The 11834-nt window shown below is 54.0% G+C and overlaps 1 protein-coding gene across 1 annotated transcript; it reads left to right on the forward strand.

Moving 5' to 3' along the window:
* Positions 1-1279: 1279 nt before the first annotated feature.
* Positions 1280-1942, forward strand: IMP3 (IMP U3 small nucleolar ribonucleoprotein 3). Its single transcript, XM_038767155.1, has 2 exons — positions 1280-1852; positions 1885-1942. The coding sequence occupies exon 1, from the start codon at positions 1289-1291 to the stop codon at positions 1841-1843; it is 555 nt and encodes a 184-aa protein (XP_038623083.1). The 5' UTR covers positions 1280-1288; the 3' UTR covers positions 1844-1852; positions 1885-1942.
* Positions 1943-11834: the final 9892 nt, after the last annotated feature.

The following is an 11834-nucleotide window of genomic DNA, read 5'->3' on the forward strand; positions in this document are numbered from 1 at the left end:
ATCATCAATCGTATTTATTGAGCGCTTACTATGGGCAGAGCACTGGACTAAGCGCTTGGGAAGTACAAGTTGGCAACATATAGAGACAGTCCCTACCCAACAGTGGGCTCACAGTCTAAAAGGGGGAGACAGAGAACAAAACCAAACATACTAACAAAATAGAATAGATATGTACAACTAAAATAAATAAATAAATAGAGTAATAAATACGTACAAACAGATATACATATATACAGGTGCTGTGGGGAAGGGAAGAGGTAAGATGGGGGGATGGAGAGGGGGACGAGGGGGAGAGGAAGGAAAGGGCTCAGTCTGGGAAGGCCTCCCGTCTCCCGCCCCCACACGCCAATCACCCGCGGCGTGGTCCCGGGGACCAATGAGAGCAGGGGGCGGGTCCCCGTGCGCCCGCTGTCCAATGGCGAGGGAACCCGCGCGGATGACGTCTGGCGTCCGTCTCCCGCCCCCCACACGTCAATCACCCGCGGCCTGGTCCCGGGGACCAATGAGAGCAGGGGGCGGGTCCCCGGGCGGCCGCTGTCCAATGGCGAGGGACCCCGCACGAATGACGTGTGGCGTCCGTCTCCCGCCCCCACACGCCAATCACCCTCGGCGTGGTCCCGGGGACCAATGAGAGCAGGGGGGCGTGTCCCCGGGCGCCCGCTGTCCAATAGCGAGTGACCCCGCGCGAATGACGTCTGGCGTCCGTCTCCCGCCCACTACACGTCAATCACCCGCGGCGTGGTCCCGGGGACCAATGAGAGCAGGGGGCGGGTCCCCCCGGCGCCCGCTGTCCAATAGCGACGGACCCCGCGCGAATGACGTGTGGCGTCCGTCTCCCGCCCCCCACACGCCAATCACCCGCGGCGTGGTCCCGGGGACCAATGAGAGCAGGGGGCGGGTCCTCCGGCGCCCGCTGTCCAATAGCGAATGACCCCGCGCGGATGACGTATAGCGTCCGTCTCCCGCACTCTACACGCCAATCACCCTCGGCGTGGTCCCGGGGACCAATGAGAGCAGGGGGCGGGTCCCCGGGCGGCCGCTGTCCAATGGGGAGGGACCCCGCGCGAATGACGTCTGGCGTCCGTCTCCCGCCCCCCACACGCCAATCACCCGCGGCGTGGTCCCGACGACCAATGAGAGCAGGGGGCGGGTCCCCGGGCGTCCGCTGTCCAATGGGGAGGGAGCGCGCGCGGAGGACGTCGTGCGTCGTCGCTTCCTGGTGGCCGAGCACGTGGTCGTCGCGGCCTCCTCCTCTTTCTCCTCCTTCTTCTCGTCAGCCGCCGCCATCATGGTGCGGAAGCTGAAGTTCCACGAGCAGAAGCTGCTGAAGCGCGTGGACTTCCTGAACTGGGAGGCGACGGACCACAACCTGCACGAGCTGCGCGTGCTGCGGCGCTACCGGCTGCAGCGTCGCGAGGACTACACGCGCTACAACCAGCTGAGCCGGGCGGTGCGGGAGCTGGGCCGCCGGCTGCGGGACCTGCCCGAGGAGGCCCCGTTCCGGCGCCGGGCCACGGCCGCGCTCCTCGACAAGCTGTACGGGCTGGGGCTGGTGCCCACCCGCGCCTCCCTGCAGCTGTGCGACCGCGTCACCGCCTCCTCCTTCTGCCGCCGCCGCCTGCCCTGCCTGCTGGTCGGCCTGCGCATGGCCCAGCACCTCCGGGCCGCCGTGGCCTTCGTGGAGCAGGGCCACGTGCGCGTGGGGCCCGACGTGGTCACCGACCCCGCCTGCCTCGTCCCCCGCGCCCTCGAGGACTTCGTCACCTGGGTCGACTCCTCCAAGATCAGGCGACACGTCGCCCGCTACAACGACCAGCTCGACGACTTTGACCTGGACGCCTAGGGCCACGGGCACCCTCCCCCGGACCGTCCCGTGACCTTTGACCCCCTCCCCCGGACCACCCGGGGGCGCCCCGTGACCTTTGACCCCCTCCCCCGGTCCACCCGGGGTCTCCCCGTGACCTTTAACCCCCTCCCCCAGACCTCCCGGGGTCGCCCCGTGACCTTTGACCCCCCTCCCCCGGTCCGCCTAGGGTCGCCCTTCGACCTTTAATCCCTTCCCCGGCCCACCCGGGGTCGCCCCTCGACCTTTAATCCCTCCTCCCAGTCCACCCGGGGTCACCCCGTGACCTTTAACCCCCACCCCCAGTCCACCCAGGGTCGCCCTTCCACCTTTACTCCCTCCCCCAGTCCACCCGGGGTCGCCCCTTGACCTTTAATCCCTTCCCCCAGTCCCCCAGTGTAGACCCCCGACCTCTACCCCCTCCCTCAGTCCACCCACGATCGCCCCTCGACCTGTATCCCGTCCCCCAGTCCACCCAGGGTCGCCCCCCGACCTTTAACCCCCCCCTCCCAGTTATCCGGGGTCGCCCCTTGACCTCTAACCTCCCTCCCGAGGTCGCCCCCCGATCTCTACCTCCTCCCCTAGTCCACCCAGGGTCGCTCCTAGACCTTTACTTCTTGCCCCAGTCCACCCTGGGTCATCCCCCGATCTTTAATCCCCTCCCCCGCTCCACCCAGTGTCGACCCCCGACCTCTACCCCCTCCCCCAGTCCACCCACGATCGCCCCCTCGACCTTTATCCCCTCCCCCAGTCCACCCAGGGTCGCCCCCTGACCTTTAATCCCCCCTCCCAGTTATCCAGGGTCGCCCCTTGACCTCTAACCTCCCTCCCGAGGTCGCCCCCCCGATCTCTACCTCCTCCCCTAGTCCACCCAGGGTCGCTCCTAGACCTTTACTTCTTGCCCCAGTCCACCCTGGGTCGTCCCCCGATCTTTAATCCCCTCCCCCGGTCCACCCAGAGTCGACCCCCGACCTCTACCCCCTCCCCCAGTCCACCCACGATCGCCCCCTCGACCTTTATCCCCTCCCCCAGTCCACCCGAGATCGCCCCCTGATCTTTAACCCCCCTCCCAGTTATCCGGGGTCGCTCCTTGACCTCTAACCTCCCTCCCGGGGTCGCCCCCCGATCTCTACCTCCTCCCCTAGTCCACCCAGGGTCTCTCTTAGACCTTTACTCCTTGCCCCAGTCCACCCTGCGTCGTCCCCCGACCTTTAATCCCCTCCCCCAATCCACCCAAGGTCTCCCCTCGACCTTTAACCCCCTCCCCCAGTCCACCCAGGGTTGCCCCTCGATCTCTACCCCCTCCCCCAGTCCAGCCGGGGTCACCCCCTGACCTTCAACCACCAAACCCCAGTCCACCCGGGGTCACCCCCCGACCCTTATTCCCTCCCGCAGTCTACCCGAGATCGCCCTCTGACCTTTAACCCCGTCCCCCAGCCCCGTGGGGTTAGAAGGGACCCGGATCTCCCCCCTCCTGACTGCAAACCTACAGGCCCCGGGCCTGCAAAAGTCACTGCAAGGGATGGGAAGAGCTTCGAGGAGCCAGAGGGGAAGGCCACCGAATCCCAGTTGCACTTGGGGAGTTGGGGTCGTTGGAGAACACGGCCTTTCTCTTCTCCCCAGTTTGGAGAAAGGCAAGATGGGGACAGAGCTGTGGGGGCCGTTATCTAAAAGGACCAAAAGTTTCTCGCTGCCCATTTGCAGCAGTGGTGCCCGAAGGACGTTGCCTTTATTTCCTTTTTTTTGTTTACTTAATAAAATAAGGACTGCACCCTTATTCCTCGAGAACCGTTTCTTAAGATCGTTTCATTGCGGGAACTTGAAGATTGAACCTGATCATCTTGCCTTTACGAGAAGGCCTAACGGCAGCCGTGCCAGTTCTGAACCTATTTGAGACTGTGCATGCTCTGTGCCACTTCACCAAGGTCTCCATCAGTGCTGTCTTGGTGAAGGGAGGTGGGTGATAATAATAATAGTAATGGCATTTATTAAGCACTTACTATGTGCAAAGCACTGTTCTAAGCACTGGGGAGGTTACAAGGTGATCAGGTTGTCCCACATGGGACTCACAGTCTTCATCCCCATTTTGCAGATGAGGTAACTGAGGCACAGAGAAGTGAAGTGACTTACCCAAAGTCACACAGCTGACAATTTTATTTTTTTATTTTTTTATTGAGCGCTTACTGTGTGCAGAGCACTGTACTAAGCGCTTGGGAAGTACAAGTTGGCAACATATAGAGACAGTCCCTACCCAGCAGTGGGCTCACAGTCTAAAAGGGGTGACAATTGGCGGAGCTGGGATTTGAACCCATGACCTCTGACTCCGAAGCCCGTGCTCTTTCTACTGAGCCACGCTGCTTCTCTAAAGCAGATAAAACCTTCAGTTTGAAAGATTTCTTCGGGATGAAAAACTGGGTCAATGGGTTCCTACTGGGGCATAATTGAGTGCTTACTCTGTGCCAGGCACTTTACTAAGCACTGGGGTGGATCCAAGCAAATGGGGTTGGACACAGTCCCTGTCCCAGGTGGGGCTCACAGTCTTAATCCCCATTGTACAGATGAGGGAGCTGAGGCACAGAGAAGTGAGGTGACTTGCCCAAAGCCACACAGCAGACAAGTGGCAGAGCTAGGTTTAGAACCCACGACCTTCTGATTCCCAGGCCCGTGCTCTATCCACTGGACCACGCTGTTTCCCTGTGGACTCAGTGGTGACAGAAAATTCTTTAAATCCACGCAGGCCCTCACATAAACCATGAGAAGCAGCGTGGCCTGTTGGAAAAAGCACAGGCCCGGGAGTCGGGATCTGGGTTCTAATCCCAGCTCTGCCAGTTTGTCTGCTCAGTTATATGTAAAAATGAGAATGAAGACTGCGAGCCCCATGTGGGGCATGGACTGTGTCCAACCTGATTTACCTTGTCTTCCCCAGAGTTTAGTACACATAGTAAATGCTCAACAAGGACCGTTAAAAAAAACAAAAACCACTCAGATTTTCGACTGGCCAGGTAGTTGCCGTTGTAATACCTTAGAAATGGTTTGCATATTAATGATGATGATGGCATTTAAGCGCTTACTATGTGCCAAGTATTAATCTCTGAAATGTTGGTATTATTTATCTTTAAATATTTTTCGACTGTGAGCCCACTGTTGGGTAGGGACTGTCTCTAGATGTTGCCAACTTGTACTTCCCAAGCGCTTAGTCCAGTGCTCTGCACACAGTAAACGCTCAATAAATACGATTGATTGATTTAAAGCACTCAATCAGCTCTCGCCCCATCCTACCTCACCTATTACAGTCCAGCCTGCACACTCAGCTCTTCTAGCGCCAGTTTACTCACTGTCCCCTGATCTTTTCTGTCTCACCACCAACCTCTCTCCCATGATAGTAAGCCCTTAACAGAAACCACTAATATTATTAGATGACATTAAAAGCACGAATAATTTAAGCGATTTGCCCATGGTCACACAGCAAAGAGGCAGAGCCAGCTCCCAAGGCTTCAACTATCATAAGCGGATGACACCCCAATCTACATCTTCTCCCCTGTTCTCTCGCCTTCCCTCCAGGCTCGTATTCATTCAATCGTATTGAGCGCTTACTGTGTGCAGAGCACTGTACTAAGCGCTTGGGAAGTACAAGTTGGCAACATATAGAGACGGTCCCTACCCAACAGTGGGCTCAGAAAATCTCCTCTTGCCTTCAGGACATCTCCATCTGGATGTCTGCCCGCCTCCTAAAACTCAACATGTCCAAGACTGAACTCCTTGTCTTCCCTCCCAAACCCCGTCCTCTCCCTGACTTTCCCATCACTGTAGACGGCACTATCGTCCTTCCTGTCTCACGAGCCCGCAACCTTGGTGTCATCCTCGACTCCGCTCTCTCAATCACCCCTCACATCCAATCCGTCACCAAAACCGGCCGGTCTCACCTTCACAACATCGCCAAGATCCACCCTTTCCTCTCCATTCAAGCCGCTACCTTGCTGGTACAATCTCTCATCCTATCACGACTGGATTACTGCATCGGCCTCCTTTCTGATCTCCCATCCTCCTATCTCTCCTCGCTTCAGTCTATACTTCACTCTGCTGCCTGGATTATCTTTGTACAGAAACGCTCTGGGCATGTCACTCCCCTTCTCAAAAATCTCCGGTGATTACCTGCCAACCTTCCCATAAAGCAAAAACTCACTCGGCTTCAAGGCTGTCCATCGCCTCGCCCCCTCCTACCTCACCTCCTTTCTCTCCTCCATTATTCTATTTTATTAATGTATATATAAATGTGTATATATCTATAATTCTATTTATATTGCTCCTATTGATGCCTGTCTACTTGTTTTGTTGTCTGTCTCCCCTCTTCTAGACTGTTGGGTAGGGACTGTCTCTATTTGTACTTTCCAAGCGCTTAGTACAGTGCTCTGCACACAGTAAACGCTCAATAAATACGAATGAATGAATAAAGCCCAGGTCCTCAGCTTTTTCTACCAAATGGCACTGCTTCTCTACACACTTGTCTGCTGTGTGACCTTAGGCAAATCGCTTAACTCCTCTGTACCTGTTTCCTTATCTGTTGAAAGGGAATTTGATAACTGTTCTCCCCCTTAAACTATGAACCCCATATGGGACAGGGGCTTCCTTGTTCTGATTATCTCGTATCCACCCCAGTGCTTGGCACATAGTAAGAGCTTAATACTAAAATGATTACCACTGGGAAAGAATATGAGGGGGAGAATCAGCCAGGGTTCTTGTCCCCCAAAGAGGCTCCTAATTTATAAAGAGGGAGGGGGCTTGTGACAGGCACTGAGAAAATACTAAAAGCAGCAAAATCAATAAATCATTTTTTGAGCATTTATGGTGGGCCGAGCACTGTAACTAAGCGTTTGGGAGAGTACTTTATAACAGTGTTGGTAGACGCATTTCTTGTTCACAAGGAGTTTATAGCCTGCGGGGAAACACAGGAATATAAATAAATTACAATTCATTTATTCATTCAATTGTAGTGAGCGCTTACTGTGTGCAGAGCACTGTACTAAGCGCTTGGGAAGTACAAGTTGGCAACATATAGAGGTGGTCCCTACCCAACTCACAGTATAGAAGGGGGATACAGAGAACAAAACCAAACATATTAACAAAATAAAATAAATAGAATAAATATGTACAAATAAAATACAGTAATAAATACGTACAAATATATATACAGGTGCTGTGGGGAGGGGAAGGAGGTAAGGCAGGGGGATGGGGAGGAGGAGAGGAATGTGCAGTTTTATGTACAGTTATGTACATAAAAATAATAATGGTATTTAAGCACTTAAACACTATTAATCACTGGGATGGATACAAGCAAATGGGGTTGGACACAGTCCCTGTCCCACATGGGGCTCACAGTCTTAATCCCCATTTGACAGATGAGGGAACTGAGGCCCAGAGAAGTGAAATGATTTGCCCAAGGTCGCAAAGCAGGCGAGCGGCGGAGGCGGAGGATTAGAACCCAGGTCTTTCCGACTCCCAAGCCTGTGCTCTCTCCACTAGGCCATGTTGCTTTTCTAAGTGCTTTGAGGTTGAGGGAATCGACATTAAATAAAGACTAGGTTAAATAACAAAATGAAGTAAAGCCGTTGGATCCCGTGGTTCGGGGAACAGAGTTTGGGGCGCCTCACGACTCAAGGTCAGCAATCTCAGCCACCTGGCTGGACCATTCATTCATTCAGTCATTTATTGAGCGCTTACTGTGGGCAGAGCACTGTACTAAGCGCTTATGTTGGCACCCAAGTGGGTGGTGTGCATGCGCAGAACTGGCAGTTGGGGAGGCGGTTAGGTGGTGCGGGGGGATGAGAGATTAACAAGGGAAAGCCCCTGGATGACATATGGCATCAGAAGGGCTTTAAAGATGAGGAGAGTAGTGAGCTGCTGGATTCATCCATTCAATTGTATTTATTGAGCGCTTACTATGTGTAGAACACTGTACTAAGCGCTTGGAAAGTAAAATTCGGCAACAGAGACAATCCCTACCCAACAACGGGCTCACAATCTAGAAGGGGAAGACAGACAACAAAACCAAACCAAAACCAAGTAGACAGGCATCAATAGCAGAATAATATTATTTATTTACGGCATTTATTAAGTGCTTACTATGTGCAAAGCGCAGTTCTAAGCGCTGGGGAGGTTACAAGGTGATCAAGGTGATAGTATGTTTGGTTTTGGTTTTGTCTCCCCCTTTTAGACTGTGAGCCCACTTTTGGGTAGGGACTGTCTCTATATGTTGCCAATTTGTACTTCCCAAGCGCTTAGTCCAGTGCTCTGCACACAGTAAGCGCTCAATAAATACGATTGATGATGATGATGATGATATATGTTGCCAATTTGTACTTCCCAAGTGCTTAGTACAGTGCACAGTAAGCGCTCAATAAATACAATTGATGATGATGATGATCAGGTTGTCCCACGGAGGGCTCACAGTCTTAATCCCCATTTTACAGATGAGGTAACCGAGGCCTGGAGTAGTTAAATGACTTGCCCAAAGTCACACAGCTGACAATTGGCAGAGCTGGGATTTGAACTCATGACCTCTGACTCCAAAGCCCGGGCTCTTTTCCACTGAGCTGCTACGCTGCTTCTCTAATAATAATAATAATAATGGCATTTGTTAAGCGCTTACTATGTGCCAAGCACTGTTCTAAGCACTGGAGGGGATACAAGGTTGTCCCACTTGGGGCTCACAGTCTTCATCCCCATTTTACAGTTGAGGGAACTGAGGCCCAGAAAAGTGAAGTGACTTGCCCAAAGTCACACAGCTGATAAGTGGCGGAGGCAGGATTAGAACCCATGACCTCTTAACTCCTGAGCTCGGGCTCTTTCCATTAAGCCACGCTGCTGGGGAAGGGGAGGGAATTTCAGGCAAAAGAGGGGGTGTGAAGAGAGCAGATCGCAGAAAAATGAACTGTGTGAGCTGAGGTGGAGTGGGAGAGGAGCAAGGAAAAATATGGGAAGAGAGCTGATTGAGTGTCTTTAAATCAGGGAAAGCACCTAATGGAAAGAGGCCAGGCCGGGGACGTGGGTTTTAATCCTGGTTCCACCGCTTGCCTACTCTGTGACCTTGATCAGATCCCTTAACTGCTCTGTGCCTCAGTTTCTTCATCTGTTAAATGAGTATCAGATATCTGTTCTCCCTCCCTCTTGGACTGTGTATTGTAGACCCGAGCTCTTAATCATAATAAATAATAATGATGTCATTTGTTCATTCATTCATTCAATTGTATTTATTGAGCACTTACTGTGTGCAGAGCACTGTACTAAGCGCTTGGGAAGTACAAGTCGGCAACGTATAGAGACGCTCCCTACCCAACAATGGGCTCACAGTCTAGAAGGGGGGAGACAGACAACAAAACAAAACATTAATAAAATAAACAGAATAAACAGAGAATAATAATGATGGTATTTGTTAAGTGCTTACTACGTGCCAAGCACTGTTTTAAGCACTGGGGTGGATACAAGGTAATCAGGCTGACCCACTTGGGGCTCCAATGTTTCGCCCCCATTTTATAGACGAGGTAACTGAGACCCAGAGAATTTAAGTGACTTGCCCAAAGTCACACAGCAGACCAGTGACAGAGCCGCAATTAGAACCCACCACCTCTGACTCCCAAGCCCGGGCTCTTTCCGCTAAGCCACGCTGCTTCTTGTCACACTTGCCTGCTATGTGACTTGGGTCAAGTCACTTAACTTCTCCAGGCCTCAGTTCCCTCATCTGTAAAATGGGGATGAAGACTGTGCGCCCCATGTGGGACAACCTGATCACCTTCATCATCATCAATTGTATTTATTGAGTGCTTACTGTGGGCAGAGCACTGTACTAAGCGCTTGGGAAGTACAAATTGGCAACATCTAGAGACAGTCCCCACCCAACAGTGGGCTCACAGTCTAAAAGGGGGAGACGGAGAACAAAACCAAACATACTAACAAAATAAAATAAATAGAATAGACATGTACGAGTAAAATAAATAAATAGTAATAAATATGTACAAACATATATACATATATACAGGTGTATATATATACATATCACCTTGTATGCCCCCCCAGCGCTTAGAACAGTGCTTTGCACATAGTAAGTGCTTAACAAATACCATCATTATTGTTATTATTAATGATATGTATATAGCTTTTAGACTGTGAGCCCACTGTTGGGTAGGGACTGTCTCTATCTGTTGCCAATTTGTACTTCCCAAGCGCTTAGTACAGTGCTCTGCACATAGTAAGCGCTCAATAAATACGATTGATGATATAGCTATAAATCTATCAATTTTGATGATATAGAGAGAGCAGCGTGGCTCAGTGGAAAGAGACCGGGCTTTGGAGTCAGAGGTCATGGGTTCAAATTCCAGCTCCGCCAATTGTCAGCTGGGTGACTTTGGGCAAGTCACTTCACTTCTCTAGGCCTCAGTTCCCTCATCTGGAAAATGGGGATTAAGACTGTGAGCCCCCCGTGGGACAACCTGATCACCTTGTAACCACCCCAGCGCTTAGAACAGTGCTTTGCACGTAGTAAGCGCTTAATCAATGCCATCATTATTATTATTATTATTATTATTATTATTACTATTATATTGACGCCTGCCTACTTGTTTTAAGCCTGTCTCCCCCCTCTAGGCCGTGAGCCCGTCGTCGGGTCGGGCCTGTCTCTGTCTGTTGCCCATTTGCCCTTTTCAAGCGCTTAGTCCAGTGCTCTGCCCACAGTAGGCGCTCCAGCAGTAGGCCTGAATGAATGAATGCATGAATGAATGAATGAATGGAGGCCGGGACCCTGGGCCCGCGGACGGTCGGCCGCGCCGTGGGGGGGGCGGGGCTTCGAGCGCGCCGACCCCCGGGCGGCGGGATGGTCGGCCCTCGAGCCTTCCGCCCGGAGCTCGGCGCATGCGTGGTTCGTGCCCCTGGGGCCGGCGTCCCCCCCCCCCCGCCCTGACGTCATTCCCTAGTGCTGTCACCCACACACACACACACGCCCCGCCCCCTCCTCCCCCGGCCGCGCAGGCCCACCCCCACCCTCCCACGAAGGCGCTGCCTCCCCTCAGCCTTCCTTCAGCTTCCCGCCACCCCCCCCATCTTCTCCTCAGCCGCCCGACGCCCCCATCCTCCCCTCAGCTTCCTGTCACCCCATCCTCCCCTCAGCTTTCCTTCAGCTGCCCGTCACCCCCCCATCTTTTTTCCTCAGTTTCCCGTCCCCCCATCTTCTCCTCAGCCGCCCGACGCCCCCATCCTCCCCTCAGCTTCCTGTCACCCCATCCTCCCCTCAGCTTTCCTTCAGCTGCCCGTCACCCCCCATCTTTTTTCCTCAGTTTCCCGTCCCCCCATCTTCTCCTCAGCCGCCCGACGCCCCCATCCTCCCCTCAGCTTCCTGTCACCCCATCCTCCCCTCAGCTTTCCTTCAGCTGCCCGTCACCCCCCATCTTTTTTCCTCAGTTTCCCGTCACCTCCCCATCTTCTCCTCAGCTGCCCGACGCCCCCATCCTCCCCTCAGCTTCCTGTCACCCCAACCCCCCCTCAGCTTTCCTTCAGCTGCCCGTCACCCCCATCTTTTTTCCTCAGTTTCCCGTCACCCCCGTCTTCTCCTCAGCTGCCCGTCACCCCATCTTCCCCTCAGCTCCCCGTCACCCCATCCTCCCCTCTGCTGCCCGACACCCCCATCTTTTCCTCAGCTTCCCGCCACCCCCATCCTCCCCTCAGCTTTCCCTCAGCTCCCCGTCACCCCACCCTCCCCTCAGCTCCCCGTCACCCCCACCTTCCCCTCAGCTCCCCGTCACCCCCACCTTCCCCTCAGCTGCCCGTCACCCCCATCTTCCCCTCAGCTCCCCATCACCCCCATCTTCCCCTCAGCTCCCCATCACCCCCATCTTCTCCTCATCTCCCCGCCACCCCCCAGCCTCCCTGCCTCCCCTCAGCTCTCCGTCACCCCCTTCCTCTCCGCCTCCCTTGGGCTCCCCTCGGCCTCCCGCCCTCGGCCCTG

The sequence above is a fragment of the Tachyglossus aculeatus genome, chromosome 26 (genome assembly GCF_015852505.1).
Source record: "Tachyglossus aculeatus isolate mTacAcu1 chromosome 26, mTacAcu1.pri, whole genome shotgun sequence".
In the NCBI taxonomy this organism is placed as follows: Eukaryota; Metazoa; Chordata; class Mammalia; order Monotremata; family Tachyglossidae; genus Tachyglossus; species Tachyglossus aculeatus.